The sequence below is a fragment of the Coregonus lavaretus genome (assembly GCF_964263955.1).
Source record: "Coregonus lavaretus genome assembly, chromosome: 13".
NCBI classification, from domain to species: domain Eukaryota; kingdom Metazoa; phylum Chordata; class Actinopteri; order Salmoniformes; family Salmonidae; genus Coregonus; species Coregonus lavaretus.
This window is the reverse complement of record NC_140000.1, coordinates 6,005,471-6,025,521: the sequence shown is the minus strand read 5'-3', so window position 1 is coordinate 6,025,521 and position 20,051 is coordinate 6,005,471. Positions and strand designations below refer to the sequence as shown.

Below are 20,051 nucleotides of genomic sequence, written 5' to 3'. Positions count from 1 at the left end.
CATAGTCTTATGCCAGGGGTGTCAAACTCATTCCATGCAGGGCCTTGTGTCTGCTTGTTTTTGGTTTTTCCTTTCAGTGAAGACCTAGACAACCGGATGAGGGGAGTTCCTTACTAATTACTGACCTTAATTCATCAATCAAGTACAAGGGAGGAGAGAACCTGCAGACACTTGGCCCTCCGTGGAATGAGTTTGACACGTCTTATGCTAACAGCCTATATGACTGGGTCATTGACCATTCATACATGTTCAGACCATGACAAGGGCCGCAGTGGTCAGTCAGTCACCAAGATGACAGTCAAGAGGGTGTGCCAGTCTGTCTCCGTGGCAATAGTTGGCCAATGGGCATGCTCACCGTTGTCAATGTCGCCCTCTATGAATTCCAATTCCTCCTCCACGTCGTCATACATCTGTTGCCATGGCCCCAGCTCCTCCTCCTCACACTCCATGAATAAATCGCCGTCCATATTGCTGAACGGATCAAATATGTCTAATGAACAGCTAAGACACACTGAATAATTAAAATGTCTAGTAAGTGTACACTCATAAGTGTAGGTCTATCACTTGAGCACTATGAACAGTGTCAGAACACCATACAGTACATTAAAAAAGGCCATTGTCGCTTGAGTAAATATCTATGTGTTATAACTGTCACGTGTTTGTGTAACTTGTATGAAACTATAAAGTTAATTTATTTCACACATTTATTATATTGTAATCTACAGTATAAAAAATTTTTGCCTATTGATTGAATGATGACAATGTGACTCAGAGACTTGGGTTCAGCATTGTAGAAAATCTGTCCAGGCTTTAAATAATCTTATGAAATTTAATTTCTAAAGATATAAACAAAATATTAAAGTAAAGTATTGAATGAAAACATTGCTTCTCTGATAATTTATTTCTAAAACTAGCCGCCGAAATTGTCGCAACCCCTATTACTAGCCTGTTCAACCTCTCTTTCGTAACGTCTGAGATCCCCAGAGATTGGAAAGTTGCCGCGGTCATCCCCCTCTTCAAAGGGGGTGACACTCTAGATCCAAACTGTTACAGACCCATATCCATCCTGCCCTGCCTTTCAAAAGTTTTTGAAAGCCAAGTCAACAAACAGATCACCAACCATTTCGAATCCCACCGTACCTTCTCCGCTATGCAATCCGGTTTCCGAGCTGGTCATGGGTGCACTTCAGCCACGCTCAAGGTCCTAAATGATATTATAACCGCGATCGATAATAGACAGTACTGTGCAGCCGTTTTCATTGACCTGGCCAAGGCTTTCGACTCTGTCAACCACCGCATTCTTATTGGCAGACTAAATAGCCTTGGTTTCTCAAATGACTGCCTCGCCTGGTTCACCAACTACTTCTCAGATAGAGTTCAATGTGTCAAATCGGAGGGCCTGTTGTCTGGACCTATGGCAGTCTCTATGGGGGTGCCACAGGGTTCAATTCTTGGGCCAACTCTTTTCTCTGTGTATATCAATGACGTCGCTCTTGCTGCTGGTGACTCTCAGATCCACCTCTACGCAGACGACACCATTTTGTATACATCTGGCCCTTCATTGGACACTGTGTTAACAAACCTCCAAACGAGCTTCAATTCCATACAACACTCCTTCAGTAGCCTCCAACTGCTCTTAAACACTAGTAAAACAAAATGCATGCTCTTCAACCGAACGCTGCTTGCACCCGCCCACCCGACAAGAATCACTACTCTAGACGGGTCTGACCTAGAGTACGTGGACAACTACAAATATCTAGGTGTCTGGTTAGACTGTAAACTCTCCTTCCAGACTCACATTAAGAATCTCCAATCCAAAGTTAAATCTAGAATCGGTTTCCTATTTCGCAACAAAGCCTCCTTCACTCATGCTGCCAAACATGCCCTCGTAAAACTGACTATCCTACCGATCCTTGACTTCGGCGATGTCATTTACAAAATAGCCTCCAACACTCTACTCAGCAAATTGGATGTTGTCTATCACAGTGCCATCTGTTTTGTCTCCAAAGCCCCATATAATACCCACCACTGTGACCTGTACGCTCTTGTTGGCTGGTCCTCACTACATATTCGTCGCCAAACCCACTGGCTCCAGGCCATCTATAAATCACTGCTAGGCAAATCCCCGCCTTATCTTAGCTCATTGGTCACCATAGCAACACCCACCCGTAGTCTGCGCTCCAGCGGGTATATCTCACTGGTCATCCCCAAAGCCAACACCTCCTTTGGCCGCAATTCCTTCCAGTTCTCTGCTGCCAATGACTGGAACAAATTGCAAAAATCTCTGAAGCTGGAGACACTTATCTCCCTCACTAACTTTAAGCATCAGTTGTCAGAGCACCTTACCGATCACTGCACCTGTACACAGCCCATCTGAAATTAGCCCGCCCAACTACCTCATCCCTATATTGTTATTTATTTTGCTCATCTGTACCCCAGTATCTCTATTTGCACATCATCTCTTGCACATCATTCCAGTGTTAATACTAAATTGTAATTATTTTGCACTATAGCCTATTTTATTGCCTTACCTCCATAACTTGCTAAATTTGCACACTGTATATTAATTGTATTTCTGTTGTATTTTTTTTTGTTTTTTTTTTTATTTTTGTTTTGTTTTACCCCATATGTAACTCTGTGTTGTTGTTTTTATCGCACTGCTTTGCTTTATCTTGGCCAGGTCGCAGTTGTAAATGAGAACTTGTTCTCAACTGGTTTACCTGGTTAAATAAAGGTGAAATAAAAAAAATAAAAAAATAAAAATTAGGCAAAATAAATAATATATATATATATATATATATATATATATATATATATATATATATATATATATATATATATATTGAGTTCATCTATTATTCTTCTCTGGTTCATTGTGATAGAAATTCTCGCAAAATGTCCCTGGCAACCACTAGGAAATTTACGAAAGGGGCGGGGGAAAATAGTTCTCTGCATGCATGACAGATTTGAGGTGCATGTCTGCAATAAACAGCCATTCGTTCCTTGAGTCAAACAAGTTATACACATGTATTGAAGAAGACATGATCTCGTAATGGAATAGTCGCATTCCAAACAGATAAGAACCCCCCCCACACACACACACACACACACACACACACACACACACACACACACACACACACACACACATTTTGGGGGAAAGACATGTTACTACTGAGACTCGCTACGCTATTGATGCCTTTCCACTGCGACGTTTAGTGTGCATATTAGATATATTTACGGCAAAAAAAAAGGATTATTTGTGACACACTTAAACTAAAAGTAGACCATCAACTATTACAGGTAAATACTTACCCTTTCCAATACGAAGACAGAACGCTAATAAACAAGAATACACAAAAATTATTCGCGGGCTACATGTTCCCAATTGGAGGCATATTAATCCGCATGAAGGAGACAGACGTTTACCTCTTTCAGCAAATTACATTGGTCGAAACAAAGTTTTGCGTCATTTCCGCTTTAAAATCTGCACTGTGATTGGCTTCCATCAATGTACAGAAGAGAGGCGGAGCTAAGCGTTTCAGGAAATAGATTTGTCCTAAAACTGCGTTGTTTTCAGAAATTACATAAAAAACGTCAATAATTAAATTAAATTACCTTCTAACACGGTCATTAATACTCAAATACATCAAATAGTATTAATTTCAACCAAATGTGTGTCAATACTAATATCCATACACTCAATAAAGGCAAATTAATTGGAGCTGCAAGCAGCCATTTTGTTCTATCATGATGCAATTGATTATCCCTTATTCATGACTCCAATTACATTGCATTACATTGAGCCATTGGACATCCTCTTTAGCCTTGTGAGAAAAATGCCCAGACGCTCCGAAGCTGCCAAAATGCTCTGTCTAAACGCAAATACACCTCGCAAGCGATACTGTTTTTGAATCATTTGGAACTCAACTTTCATATTAGCAAGAAATAATTGCTCATATACAAAATATACATTTACTGTAAGCAGTTTAGGAAAGAACGCTGCCTCAAACCGAGACTACACTTCCTCCCCTCCAATTTCCAATAGAGCATGACTGGGGAGGAAGTTTCGTACCTAGGCTGGGGGCTGTGTTTTTTAAAAAATTCTGCAGGGTGCAACAAGGATGCAACTTTGCTAAACTGCATACAGTACGTGTATATTTTGTATTTGAAAGATTATTTCACCCTGATGTGAAAGTTAAGTTACAAAGGTTTCCAAAACCGTAGGCCTATCGCAAGTGAGGATTATTAACGTTTCTAAACTTTAAAACAGAGTGATAGCATTGTAGTTCATTGATCCAGCTGTGGTCCATACGTTCAATTGAGAACTGAAGGTCTGGGTTCTCGAGAACTAACTATTGATATGCTGATTAATGTTACATTCTCACACTGCAATTTTATGTTCTCACATTACAATTTTACAGAGTGAACTGTGTGTGTGTGTGTGTGTGTGTGTGAAAGAGAAAGGATAATCATCCAGGATAATTTATTCGCTTTTGGATTCATGTACATGACATAGGCCTACATGTAGCCCACTTAACAAAACAATGTTACACAAAGACTGCTTATAGGCTATAGGCCTAGACTGTCTTGGACAGGGTTGAGTAACAAATTACTCAGATTACAAAAAAACAAATGTCCAGGGTACTTCAATGTGTAGCCTAGTCAAATAACTGTTAACAGGCAAGTTCAGACTCCAATTCTTCATCAAAGATTTTGTTTACAGACCATCATGTCTTCTCTTTGACATTATTTACAACTGGGAAATGAAATATATGAGTAGCGTAGACTGGAAATGAACACAAAAAAAAACACATATAACAGAGACAAAAAGTGACCTTTACTTTAATATAGTGTCCATATCCTTCATCACAGGTTGAGGTTCTGAGGGTACATTAATAACTTTCTGTTTGATTGCCTGCTTAGTGTGTGGCCCATATTCAACATAATCTTATGCCTATATATTTCGAAATGTGTATTAAAAAAATACATATTTAATTCTCTTAGGTTATAGGTTTAGGCTATTGTAATGCTGACCAGTAATATTAATGTGGGGTAGCATCAGTGTAGCACAGTAGGCATGCCATCTCCCTCTGGTCCCTATACATTTGATAAAGGATATGTGTTATGCAATAGGTCTTACCTCTAATAGCCTAACCAAACAACTATCACAGCAGCCTATAAACATAAGGATATTAGCCTGTCATTGTGATGTCAACGTTTATCGTTGTAGGCAGCAGATTAGCCTAAATGGCATGACATGGATATAGCCTTTATGTCAGATCATGATCTAGGAATTGTATTCTAATAAAATGCACTGTTATACAATTCTATTCATTTGCATTGGTATGTAAACATTTGTTTGCAGCGTTTTCATTCGCTGGACGGGGCTCACTCAGTTCACACCTAGAGATGTAACATAACACTTTGTATTTCGACACCACTGCTGCTCTCGTATTGCCAATGATACAATAGAGAATACGAGTGTAATCGCTTCGTAATCTGAAGACAGACGCTAAATCCCTCTATTTAAATAGCTTTAAACCTATTAATAGCCTCGCTCTCAGATGAGAGCATCATAGCCGACAAACATCGTAATATTCCTGGATTAGAACGAAGTGACTCCCAAGGAGGACGGTATTCGGTCCGTCCACCTATGGTCTGGCAGGTCTTTGCCTAGGCTACGGATAAAATGTGGGATGAAGTTGATCCGTCTGCGCCGGTTAAGTATGGCGCTGTCATAGCGGTGACAGTGATCTGTAAGTCTTGGCCTTTGTTGTTCTTTGTACTATTTGAAGCGTGTTTGTTGCAATGAAATAACCAAGTCAAAAATATAGAATAGACTTTGAATGAAATGTGAATGCGGGGCAAGGAAATTACTCAGAATATCAAATCGATTTAACAGTTTTTAAAAAAGGCTCTAAAGATAATTTTCATTTTCTATTATAATTCAACTTGGTTTGTCTTTTTGTCTCTCTAGAGAGAGAGATAACTTTGCTGTTATTTTGAATATTAAACAGACAATAACAAAATTGGTGGTGTTAATTCTAATTTGTGAAGAACACTTTACTAAATTTGCCAGCATATATTTATGCTCTCTCTGCAGACATCTGTTATTAAGATGTTATCTTTATGTTATTCAATGTTTTTGAACAGTTCTTTACCACAACAATATCCCAGCTCTTAATATCAAATGCACAGTTCACTCGTGCTCATACATTCCAGGAGCATCTTAAAATACTCAGAGTTTCTGTCAGAAAACACAGAAACATTTGATTTTAAGAGTCCTACATTGCCTCCACCAAAACATCATCAGCTCAGACACCAGAGCTTCACAGTCAGAGTTCTAGTCCATATTCCTGGTCACCATAATATTTTGCACTCAAATCTACTCACTACACTCTTAGAAAAAAAGGTTCCAAAAGGGTTCTTCGGCTGTCCCCATAGGATAACTATTTTGGTTCCATGTAGAACCCTTTTATGTTTCAGGTAGAACACTTTTGGGTTCCATGTAGAACCCTCTGTGGAAAGGGTTCTAAATGGAACCCAAAGGGTTCTACCCGGAAGAAGAACCGAAGAACCCTTTTAGGTTCTAGATAGCACCTTTTTTTCTAAGAGAGTACAGCTTTCAAGTGATAATGTGGGAGGGAATTAATTGTTTTCATGTTGTTTGTTGCACCGCCAGGCATTGTTCTGCTGAGAAAATGGATTGCTGGGGGTGTGTGTCGATCTTCAGTCCAATTACGTGGCAAGACGGTGTTGGTCACCGGTGCCAACACCGGCATTGGCAAGGAAACGTGCCGTGACATGGCACGTAGAGGTATGGCACAATCACAAATGTAGTTATGTACACAATGTCACAAAGTGTGTGTGTATGTGGTATGTGTGTATCAGATATGGCCACATTTTGACCTACTTTAAGGCTGGGTGTTATACTGCTGCTTCGACCATTCCATCCCAGGAAATGGTTGGAATACTGGGAGCAGGGTACCCTCCTCTTTGGACAGAATGTACTCTGTGGGGGATGGTTTGTGTTGTGTGTTTGTGCCTTCTCTAACTGACTTTGGGGAGCTGCAGGGGCGCGGGTGGTGATGGCGTGCCGGGACCTGACACGGGCTGCGAGGGCGGCGGACGAGATTCGTCAGGCCACGGGGAACAACAACATCGTAGTGCGTCACCTGGACCTGGCCTCTATGTACTCTGTCAGAGAGTTGGCCAAAGAGTTCATTGCCAGTGAGGATCGCCTAGATATACTCATCAACAATGCCGGTGAGCATCAGCAACCACTGGGACAGCCATGTCTGGACGGGAAGCTGGCTCTATGGCATCAGCAACCACTGGAACAGCCATGTCTGGGCACAGATTCACAAAATGTCTCAGAGGGAAAAGTGCTGATCTAGGATAGTTTTTTTTCTCCTTTTAGATCATAACGAATAAGATTACATGGACCGGGGAGACCTGATCCTAGATCAGCACTCCTACACTGAGATGCTTTGTTAATACGGGCCCTGAATGGGAAGCTGGCTCTATGGCATTATGACTGATAAGGATGGTTGATTCCAGTTATATAGCGCTTCATCATGATGATTGTCTCCATCAGGTGTGATGATGTGCCCTAAGTGGCTAACAGAGGACGGCTTCGAGACACAACTGGCTGTCAATCACCTCGGACACTTCCTGCTGACCAATCTCCTTCTGGGGAAGCTCAAGAGCTCCGCCCCTAGCCGTGTGGTCAATGTGTCTAGCATTGCACACAAAGGGGGTAAACCGGACTATTGGACTTTTTTCTGCCTTTCCATAATATAGGTGCCATGCAATGTAAAAAAAACTATGTTTATTTTCCTACATCTAGGTAAGATCCAGTTTGATGATCTTTTCTTTGCCAAGAGGCCATACAACTCTCTGGTCAGTTACAGACAGAGCAAGCTGGCCAACGTGCTATTCTCCAGAGAGCTGGCCAGAAGGTTGAAAGGTAAACGGAAATACCCTTGGTTGTCTTTGGCTTTGTGCACATTTATTACAACCATTACAACAACGATATTGTCACCAATAACAGTTTTAATTCACTGGCAGATAGGACTTTTCCCAGACACTGTGTAGAGGTGTAACACACTGGGATCTGATCCCCTGGTAGGTACGGGGGTGACGTCTTACAGCCTGCATCCCGGGGTGATCAGGACAGAGCTGACCCGCCACGTGGAGACCTGGTTCCCCATGCTGAGGGCCATCCTGTCAGCCCCCTCCGTGCTCCTCATGAAGACCTCCACCCAGGGCGCACAGACCTCCATCTACTGTGCTGTCACCCCAGGATTGGAGCACAAGTCTGGCTGCTACTTCAGGTAAGCTCTGTTGTGAAAGTAGTGGTGGATAGGACATGGACATTAAGTCAAAGTTACTGTATTCTATTGTTTTTGAATTGTTGTCAAGGTTGTTTAGCTCTGGTTTGTAAAGTGTTATTGTGTGTGTGTGTCTCAGTGACTGTGTCGTGATGGAGACCGCCCCAGAGGGGAGGGATGATGCGGTGGCCAAGAGGCTTTGGAAGGAAAGTGCCCGTCTGGTGGGTTACATAGAGAAAGACTGAACAACCCCCTCCATCTGAAAACTATAGAGAAATACTGAACAACCCCCCCCCCCCCCCCCCCCCCCCCCCCCCCACCTTCAAACCATAGAGAAAGATTGAACAACCCCCTCCACCTTCAAACCATAGAGAAAGACTGAACAACCCCCTCCATCTGAAAACCGGGAACTCATGAACTTAGGACAGCCCTAACCCTCTCTGACAAACAGCTTCAACAGATTGGACGACTCGTACCAAGGAATCCTCAAGCCTTCTCAGGCCTCTCAATATAAAAAAAAACTGTAAGGAGTCTTCAAAAAGACATGCATGGGTGATGTATAGTTAACAGGTTGGGGCGTCCATGCTTACCTTGGAGATTGCAGACTGAAAGACTAACAGACCTGTAGGAACTCAACTCAGGACATAAAGTCCTTTCATCTCACTATGCTGGAGATCAGATATCTGAGAAATCATTTGGAGCATCCATCGCTAGTCATTCTTGTAAAATTCTGGCCCCTGTTAACAGGGGCGTCTTGTACCCCAAAAATCTAAGGGGGCACAAAGTACGTGAGGATGTCTGGGGAGTTGGTGAATTTAGCATTTTTCAAACACCTGAAACAGCTTTTTCCTGCAATCTAGAGCCATGATTATTATGGCTAATTCTGTGTGAAAAATATGTATATTTTTCTGTATATCTAAACATACTTTTTGAGATGTCTGTATCCTCCTGACTGGTGGTTCATTTTTTAAAGAAACAAAATATTATTCTCTGCTAAAATATGGGTAAAAGATTGAAAGGAATGTGAGTCTTATTCAGTACATTTAGGAATTGTTTGCTTTTCTAAAGTCTACCAACCTTGCCAGCAGGCATGCTAGCTAAGATAGTTAGACAAGCTAGCTACTCTAACTTGTTTGATAGCCTGAAATGGTTTCTTTATAGCTAGTTATGAGGTTGGGAGATTGGGAACCTATCTGGGCTAGCTAAAGCCAACTTCATAAAATTGTTAGGAGGCTTTTTATTTTTTATTTTTTTAAACAGGACAAATCTGATGGGGCACGTGCCCCTGTGCCCCCTATGGGCATGATGCCTCTGCCTGATAATATGAATGTCAGTTGAGAGTGTTGTACTTGATAGCTTAGTACATTGGGATTAATATTACACTGGTGATCATGCATTTACTGCAGTTGAACACTTTAGAGTGTCGTGTTTATGAAATAAGCAGGTAAATAGTATATTTGTACTAAAATGACAATTTGATCATTAGAGATTGCAGGTAATTATTGCCAAGTATTCACCTGTTTATTTCCTGAGGGCACTGTAAAAGCATGTTTATCCTAAATGTTTTGGTGATACACTATAAAGAGTAGTTGTCTTTTGGAATTCACTCCTGAAATGGGAAACTACTGATGGTCATTCTGTTTTTCAAGGAAGGATCCTCTTCAAGGTAATTTTGCAACATAGCAACAAGGACTATCTCAAATGAAATTGTAGCTTTGTTTCTGTTGTTTACATTCATTTGAATAAAAAAACGTGTTTTGCATCAAACTGTATCAATTTGATTATCTTATTCCATCTGTGAAGATTTTCTAACATGCAGTGAGCAGGAGTAACCAGCAGAGGGAAATGTGTCCATTATCATTGAGCCACTAGAGAGCAGCGTAGTCCACTTACAACGCAGTAAGCACCCTGCAGCCTCTTTCCAGGATTGCTGGTACTGAGTCGTAACTGAATTGTTTTAAACATACTACTCAGGTGTCCTTTCATGTTCCCAATTAATCATATTTTTTACATTTAGTCTTATTCCTGTCGACTTGCAGCAAGTGCTTTGAAATAAAGAAGCTGAGACAAACACAATATCACCATATGTATAGTAACCTTCATAGGGCCTAATAGACTACACTACAAGGGTTTAGAATAATGTTAGGAGTCAGTGGTTGTAGGCCTAATGGTTCAGTAGACATGCTGTGGTTGTAGGCCTAATGGTTCAGTAGACATGCTGTCCTTATAGGCCTAATGGTTCAGTAGACATGCTGTCCTTATAGGCCTAATGGTTCAGTAGACATGCTGTCCTTATAGGCCTAATGGTTCAGTAGACATGCTGTCCTTATAGGCCTAATTGTTCAGTAGACATGCTGTGGTTGTAGACCTAATGGTTCAGTAGACATGCTGTCCTTATAGGCCTAACGGTTCAGTAGACATGCTGTGGTTGTAGGCCTAATGGTTCAGTAGACATGCTGTCCTTATAGGCCTAATGGTTCAGTAGACATGCTGTGGTTGTAGGCCTAATGGTTCAGTAGACATGATGACTCTAATCTGGTGGTCCCTGCGCGCACGACCCACGTGGAGTTCCAGGTCTCCGGCAGCCTCTGGAACTGCCGTTCTGCGGCCAACAAGGCAGAGTTCATCTCAGCCTATGCTGCCCTCCAGTCCCTTGACTTCTTGGCGCTGACGGAAACATGGATTACTGCTACTCCTACTGCTCTTTCCTCGTCTGATCATGTGTTCTCGCATACCCCGAGAGCATCTGGTCAGCGCGGCGGTGGCACAGGAATCCTCATCTCTCCCAAGTGGACATTCTCTCTTTTCCCCCTGACCCATCTGTCTATCTCCTCATTTGAATTCCATGCTGTCACAGTCACTAGCCCATTCAAGCTTAACATCCTTATCATTTATCGCCCTCCAGGTTCCCTTGGAGAGTTCATCAATGAGCTTGATGCCTTGATAAGTTCCTTTCCTGAGGATGGCTCACCCCTCACAGTTCTGGGTGACTTTAACCTCCCTACGTCTGCCTTTGACTCATTTCTCTCTGCCTCCTTCTTTCCACTCCTTTCCTCTTTTGACCTCACCCTCTCACCGTCCCCACCTACTCACAAGGCAGGCAATACGCTTGACCTCATCTTTACTAGATGCTGTTCTTCTACTAATCTTACTGCAACTCCCCTCCAAGTCTCCGACCACTACTTCGTATCCTTTTCTCTCTCACTCTCCTCCAACACTACCCACTCTGCCCCTACTCAGATGGTAATGTGCCGTCGCAACCTTCACTCTCTCTCTCCCACTACTCTCTCCTCTTCCATCCTATCATCTCTTCCCTCTGCTAAATCCTTCTCCCTCCGATCTCCTGATTCTGCCTCCTCAACCCTCCTCTCCTCCCTTTCTGCATCTTTTGACTCTCTATGTCCCCTATCCTCCCGGCCGGCTCGGTTCTCCCCTCCTGCTCCGTGGCTTGACGACTCATTGCGAGCTCACAGAACAGGGCTCCGGCAGCCGAGCGGAAATGGAGGAAAACTAGACTCCCTGCAGACCTGTCATCTTTTCACTCCCTCCTCTCTACATTTTCTTCCTCTGTTTCTGCTGCTAAAGACACTTTCTACCACTCTACATTTCAAGCCTCTGCCTCTAACCCTAAGAAGCTCTTTGCCACCTTCTCCTCTCTGCTGAAAGAAGGTTGACGACATCCGATCCTCATTTATTAAGTCAAATGACACCGCTGGTCCTGCTCACACTGCCCTACCCTATGCTTTGACTTCTTTCTCCCCTCTCTCTCCAGATGAAATCTTGCGACTTGTGACGGCCGGCCGCCCAACAACCTGCCTGCTTGACCCTATCCCTTCCTCTCTTCTCCAGACCATTTCCGTAGACCTACTCCCTTACCTCACCTCGCTCATCATCTCATCCTTCACCGCTGGCTATGTCCCTTCCGTCTTCAAGAGAGCGAGAGTTGCACACCTCCTCAAAAAACCTACACTCGATCCCTCCGATGTCAACAACTACAGACCAGCATCCCTTCTTTATTTTCTCTCCAAAACTCTTGAACGTGCCGTCTCTAGCCAACTCTCCTGCTATCTCTCTCAGAATGACCTTCTTGATCAAAACCAGTCAGGTTTCAAGACTGGTCATTCAACTGAGACTGCTCTTCTCTGTATCACGGAGGCTTTCCACACTGCTAAAGCTAACTCTCTCTCCTCTGCTCTTATCCTTCTAGACCTATCTGCTGCCTTTGATACTGTGAACCATCAGATCCTCCTCTCCACCCTCTCCGAGTTGGGCATCTCCGGCGCTGCTCACTCTTGGATTGCATCCTACCTGACAGGTCACTCCTACCAGGTGGTGTGGCGAGAATCTGTCTCCGCACCACGTGCTCTCACCACTGGTGTCCCCCAGGGCACAGTTCTAGGCCCTTTCCTATTCTCTCTATACACCAAATCACTTGGCTCTGTCATATCCTCACATGGTCTCTCCTATCATTGCTACGCAGACGACACACAATTAATTTTCTCCATTCCCCCTTCTGATAACCAGGTGGCGAATCGCATCTCTGCATGTCTGGCAGACATATCAGTGTGGATGTCGGATCACCACCTCAAGCTGAACCTCGGCAAGACGGAGCTGCTCTTCCTCCCGGGGAAGGACTGCCCGCTCCATGATCTCGCCATCACAGTTGACAACTCCATTGTGTCCTCCTCCCAGAGTGCAAAGAACCTTTGCGTGACCCTAGACAACATCCTGTCGTTCTCCACTAACATCAAAGCAGTGACCCGATCCTGCAGGTTCATGCTCTACAACATTCGCAGAGTACGACCCTACCTTACACAGAAAGCGGCACAGGTCCTAATCCAGGCACTTGTCATCTCCCGTCTGGGTTACTGCAACTCGCTGTTGGCTGGGCTCCCTGCCTGTGCCATTAAATCCCTACAACTTATCAAGAACGCTGCAGCCCGTCTGGTGTTCAACCTTCCCAGGTTCTCTCATGTCACCCCGCTCCTCTGCACACTCCACTGGCTTCCAGTTGAAGCTCGCATCTACTAGAAAACCATGGTGCTTGCCTACGGAGCTGTGAGGGGAACGGCACCTCCTTACCTTCAGGCTCTGATCAGACCCTACACCCAAACGAGGGCACTACGTTCATCCACCTCTGGCCTGCTAGCCCCCCAACCTCTACGGAAGCACAGTTCCCACTCAGCCCAGTCAAAGCTATTCGCTGCTCTGGCACCCCAATGGTGGAACAAGCTCCCCACGACGCCAGGACAGTCACTGACCACCTTCCGGAGACACTTGAAACCCTACCTCTTTAAGGAATACCTGGAATAGTATAACAGTAATCCTTCTACACCCACATGCTGTGGTTGTAGGCCTAATGGTTCAGTAGACATGCTGTGATTGTAGGCCTAATGGTTCAGTAGACATGCTGTGGTTGTAGGCCTAATGGTTCAGTAGACATGCTGTGGTTGTAGGCCTAATGGTTCAGTAGACATGCTGTGGTTGTAGGCCTAATGGTTCAGTAGACATGCTGTGGTTGTAGGCCTAATGGTTCAGTAGACATGCTGTGGTTGTAGGCCTAATGGTTCAGTAGACATGCTGTGGTTGTAGGCCTTATGGTTCAGTGGACATGCTGTGGTTGTAGGCCTAATGGTTCAGTAGACATGCTGTGGTTGTAGGCCTAATGGTTCAGTAGACATGCTGTCCTTATAGTTCTAATGGTGAAGTCCCTTGAACTGAGAGTCAGTAAGCAGATGACAGCTCTTCTTCCACTAAAGAGCTGATCTTATTAAGCTATTGCAGAGACTTTTGACAGCAACATGTGACCTGTCACGGGTGGTAAGTAAAAAGCAACTTAGAGAGGTCACATGTTACAGGATGTCACAGGTCAGTGGTAGGACAAACATCTCTATGATTACCATATAGACTGATCTTTTTACTAAAATGGATAAACATATTTTCTGTATGTATATACAAGTTCCCCTAAATGTTAGCTCAGAAAACACTAGCTATCTCTTTGACAATCTCTGTCCTGTAGAGTCTGCGAGCTATGCTCAGTTGAATATCGGCTCATCTGGACTGCCACTGGAGACACTGTAAAAGCTACCTACTTTTATATCCATTGGACATTACATTCCCAATGCCACTACACTCAGACATATCGAACAACCTCATTCAGGACCCTGACAGAAAGACCCACATACAGTAATGGCCTGGATCAATGACTGAGTGCCAGGGTGGAGTCTCTCAACACACACACACACACACACACACACACACACACACACACACACACACACACACACACACACACACACACACACACACACACACACACACACACACACACACGCACGCACTATACACACACACACACACACACACACACACACACACATACACGCACACACACACACACACAAACACTAAGGCCTGAAAAGCCTGGAATGTGATAATGCATCCTGTTGGTGTGGGAAGATTGATCAGGCCAGGCAGTCTGGGCATTAATGGGGGTAATGGGTACGGCACCAGCCTTCCTCTTTACTGGTTCACTTACCGGTCATTTTTATAAATGCCTGTCTCCCCCTATCTTACCCCTGTCTCCCCCCTATCTTACCCCTGTCTCCCCCCAAAGGAGATATAGGCTTGTTTCCCTATTGTCCTTTAAAGAAAATATAGTTGAGCACGTTCCACCCTCATCTACAATCACCTTTCCCTCAGGCTGTCTGTCTGTCTGTCTGTCTGTCCGTCAGTCTGTCTGACTATCTTCAGGCATCCCCTCAACAGTTCCATCTCTCCAGGGAGAGAAGCCAACAACATCAGGAGGACCCCAGAGCCCGGCTATAAAAGGCTTGTTAGTCTAATTAGCAGCACTAGCACAGCTGTGTTGAAGATGACAAAGGTTGACAGCATAGGGTGCCTCCTTTGGTAAAACCTGTGCCTATATTTTTGGTTTAATGGTTTAAATGGTTCTAATGGTTTAAAAGCATGTTATTCCCTTCATAACATTATAGCTACATCCACATGGAAATTACACATTATGTAATCAATTTGGCAAAAATAAAGCAATGTTTATGTACTTCACTGTTAATGCCTTTTTACACCAGTATGGGATACAAACGGCGAGAACTGTTGTCAAACATACTCTGTGGTTATGTTCCATGATCTGTGTGAAACATTTCAGGATACTTTTCAACTCTATTGTTGAGTGAATGGATGATAACCACAGGCATCAGTGTGGTACACTTTGTCAAGAGAGAAGACGAGGGGGCAAGGGTGACTACTAAACACAGTGACTGAGTGTTTCTCCAGAAAGGGTATGGACAGAGGAATGTGTGATTATGACTGAACAGGATGCTAATGATGGCTAGTGACGCACTTTACCCGGCACGGTGAAAGGAGCACTGGGCAACTCAGACAGGGGCTAGTGAATAGGACACGTCATTATGGCCAACCCCAGCCCTTGTTATGCTGACCCTGGGGTCCCTGTTGTTCCCCTCACACACACACACACACACACACACACACACACACACACACACACACACACACACACACACACACACGCACGCACGCACACATGCACACACGCACACACGCACGCACGCACACACATAAACAAACAAACACACACACACATTGATCCACACACATCAACAACCCCTTGGTAGGTTATAAGGCTCCTCCCAGGGAAGGGGTGTGTGTAGCACTTTGGGTAGGGCTAGTCTTCACTGGCCCTCAATGTTGGCCTGGCTGTGGGAGTCTTATTCAACCCCAGTCTTCACTGGCCCTCACTGTTGGCCTGGCTGTGGGAGTCTTATTCAACCCCAGTCTTCACTGGCCCTCACTGTTGGCATGGCTGTGGGAGTCTTATTCAACCCCAGTCTTCACTGGCCCTCAATGTTGGCATGGCAGTGGGAGTCTTATTCAACCCCAGTCTTCACTGGCCCTCACTGTTGGCCTGGCTGTGGGAGTCTTATTCAACCCCAGTCTTCATTGGCCCTCACTGTTGGCATGGCAGTGGGAGTCTTATTCAACCCCAGTCTTCACTGGCCCTCACTGTTGGCCTGGCTGTGGGAGTCTTATTCAACCCCAGTCTTCATTGGCCCTCACTGTTGGCATGGCTGTGGGAGTCTTATTCAACCCCAGTCTTCACTGGCCGTCACTGTTGGCCTGGCTGTGGGAGTCTTATTCAACCCCAGTCTTCACTGGCCCTCACTGTTGGCCTGGCTGTGGGAGTCTTATTCAACCCCAGTCTTCACTGGCCCTCACTGTTGGCCTGGCTGTGGGAGTCTTATTCAACCCCAGTCTTCACTGGCCCTCACTGTTGGCCTGGCTGTGGGAGTCTTATTCAACCCCAGTCTTCACTGGCCCTCACTGTTGGCCTGGCTGTGGGAGTCTTATTCAACCCCAGTCTTCACTGACCCTCACTGTTGGCCTGGCTGTGGGAGTCTTATTCAACCCCAGTCTTCACTGGCCCTCACTGTTGGCCTGGCTGTGGGAGTCTTATTCAACCCCAGTCTTCACTGACCCTCAGACGGTCCTGGGCTGTGTTAAATAGCCTGGCTATATGGACAACACTGACTCATGGCTGGAATGCTGGTATGTTCAACAATAGTGCTACATGGCGAAGGCTTTCATGTCTCTGATATAGCATGGCCTGGAAGCACCATGGTCTACATTATAGCTCACCCCCCAGGACAGGGGCTGGCTGATTTGCAGTCTCTACCCACTGAAGTGGTCATCTTTATGGTTAAGTAATTTACAAGCTCCCCTCTCATCCACCCCCTCTAACCTCCAAGTCATGCAAGAACAGAGGGGTTCCGGACTTAAAGAAGGTTTGTAAAACTAGCCAGGGGACAGAGAGACGGTAAGAGGAACAGTGTGTCTATGTATGTTTGGCTGCTTTGACAACACAAGTGCCCTTTTCATGCAAATAAAACAGTTTGAATTTGAAGCAGAGGGAAGGAGAAAGGAAGGGAGAGGAGGAAAGAAAGGAAGAAAGAAAGAACGAAAGAAATCAAAACAGGAGAGAGGGAGAGAAAAAGGAGTGGGGACTCCTGGGTAGAGGGGGAAATCCTTTCATCTCTGTGGAGAGAATCAGGACAGCCATGGGAGAGAACAACAGGGTCTGTGTTTGAAATGGTGTCCAGGGAGGTGTGATTTAGGTGACTGATCGATGTCGCAGCACTGCTATTCACTCCAGAGAGACTAGAGCAGGTCACCAGGTCAACCTCTTAAGGCGTCAGCATGCTTCAGTTCGGCTGGCGCCTAGCCGAAAGGAACGAGTGTGGTCGCATACTCCCTTAAAATACCTTTGCTTGAAAATCAAGAAATAAGCGGCAATAGTACTGTTTGCCCATTTTGAAACGCTGTAGCCAATATACACTTCCTCAAAATAGTCAGAATTAATCTAAGATAACTCAAGAAATCTGTCATTAATTTTAACGTTTTTGCAGAGGAGATCTTAGTCGCACAATTTTACATCTAACTAAGATGTTTGGTGCAGTATTGAAAACGAGTCGTCTCTCGTTGAATGACAACAAATATTTTATCGAAGAATCCCTACTGTTGACCAATCACCGACGAAGGGACATTTTTATGTGTGCCCGAACTGCCGAAAAACCCCAAAGTCCAAAAATAACAAAAACATCGCAAAATGTCATCATAATATATGCACAAACTCTTCCGAACTGTTTTGGCTGGGAAGCATGCGGATGCCTTTACTCTCTCACAGACCGTGGTGGAGTCTCTTATTTTTCCACTTTCCCCACTGTCTCCTTCTCCCTTTCTATTCCCCTGACCCACATAGACCTCTCTGGTTCCCCCACTGGCTCCTTCTCCCTTTCTATTCCCCCTGACCCACAGAGACCTCTGGTTCCCCCACTCCTCCTTCTCCCTTTCTATTCCCCTGACCCACGGAGACCTCTCTGGTTCCCCCACTGTCTCCTTCTCCCTTTCTATTCCCCTGACCCACAGAGACCTCTCTGGTTCCCCTACTGTCTCCTTCTCCCTTTCTATTCCCCCTGACCAACAGAAACCTCTCTGGTTCCCTCACTCTCTACTTCTCCCTTTCTATTCCCCTTGTCCCACAAAAATCTCTCTGGTTCCCCCACTGCCTCCTTCTCCCTTTCTATTCCCCCTGAGCCACAGAGACCTCTCTGGTTCCCCACTGTCTCCTTCTCCCTTTCTATTCCCCTGACCCACAGAGACCTCTCTGGTTCCCCCACTGCCTCCTTCTCCCTTTCTATTCCCCCTGACCCACAGAAACCTCTCTGGTTCCCCCACTGTCTCCTTCTCCCTTTCCATTCCCCCTGACCCACAGAGACCTCTCTGGTTCCCTCACTGTCTCCTTCTCCCTTTCTATTCCCCCTGACCCACAGAAACCTCTCTGGTTCCCCCCACTTTCTCCTTCTCCCTTTCTATTCCCCTGACCCACAGAGACCTCTCTGGTTCCCCCACTGGCTCCTTCTCCCATGCTATTCCCCTGACCCACAGAAACCTCTCTGGTTCCCCCATTCATCCCCTTCTCTCCTTCTTTCTCTTCCCCATCTGTCTGTCTCACTCACTTCACACTTCTCTCTCACACTCTCCCTTTTCTGTTCCTCAGATCAGTTCATTTAGACATCAGCCTGCTTCTCTTTCTCTAACTACTGCCTAACCCCTCCACTCCCCTCCATTCCCTATGTCTATCCCTCCTCTTCCCTCATCTCTCTATCCCTCCTCTTCCCTCATCTCTCTTTCCCTCCTCTTCCCTCATCTCTCTTTCCCTCCTCTTCCCTCATCTCTCTATCCCTCCTCTTCCCTCATCTCTCTATCCCTCCTCTTCCCTCATCTCTCTTTCCCTCATCTCTCTATCCCTCTCCATGGCTCTTAAATCCTTCTTTGCCCAGTAGTTGGACTTGGCAGCGTGATGGGCATCCCTCTTGGCAGTGCCAGTGGGCCTGATAGAAAGAGAGAAGGAGAGAGAGGGTGACAGATAGAATGTGAAAGATAAAGAGAGTGACAGAGAGAGAGTGACAGATATAATGTGAAAGATAAAGAAAGTGACAGAGAGAGAGAGTGACGGATAGAATGTAAAAGATAAAGAGAGTGACAGAGAGAGTGACAGATAGAATGTGAAAGATAAAGAGAGTGACAGAGAGAGAGAGAGTGACAGATAGAATGTGAAAGATAAAGAGAGTGACAGAGAGAGAGAGAGAGTGACGGATAGAATGTGAAAGATAAAGAGAGTGACAGAGAGAGGTTATGAGGGACAGCTGCAAGGACCCTCCATTCTGACCCTACTCTGACACTAGCTAGGACACTTACTGGGACACAGCTGTTCTCTCACACAGGCCTGCATGAAGGAACACACACTCAGGAATGCAGGAACACATATGTGTGTGCATGTAAACACACGCACACACTGTGACAAGCACACACACACACATACACACACACACATACACACACACACATACACACATGCACAAGCACATACACAGACACACACAGGCAGGGCTATAGGGAAAGTGAAAGTGTAGACCAGGTCACAGGGGCCACAGAGAAAAGAGAGTCTGACCTGCTGCTGGGATCTCTATATGTACTGCATTATCTCCCTTTCTGTTATTGGGTCAGATGCCAATCTCTGGCAGACTGGCACTCAGCACCCTGTTAATCTGGCTTGACACTGAGTATTGCTATATGGGTAGGAGGAGGAGGAGGAGGAGGAGGGATGGAGGGATGGATAGA

General features: G+C 45.0%; 1 protein-coding gene across 1 annotated transcript; it reads left to right on the top strand.

The window, feature by feature from the left end:
• Positions 1–5,692: 5,692 nt before the first annotated feature.
• Positions 5,693–8,581, top strand: LOC311139547 (retinol dehydrogenase 12-like; the record flags this gene model as incomplete). The annotated part of the gene is made up of 7 exons (XM_084174434.1): positions 5,693–5,759; positions 6,686–6,820; positions 7,078–7,269; positions 7,601–7,762; positions 7,853–7,972; positions 8,135–8,339; positions 8,476–8,581. 7 exons carry the CDS (start codon positions 5,693–5,695, stop codon positions 8,579–8,581), a joined length of 987 nt encoding a protein of 328 aa, XP_084030560.1.
• Between the last annotated feature and the right edge of the window lie 11,470 nt (positions 8,582–20,051).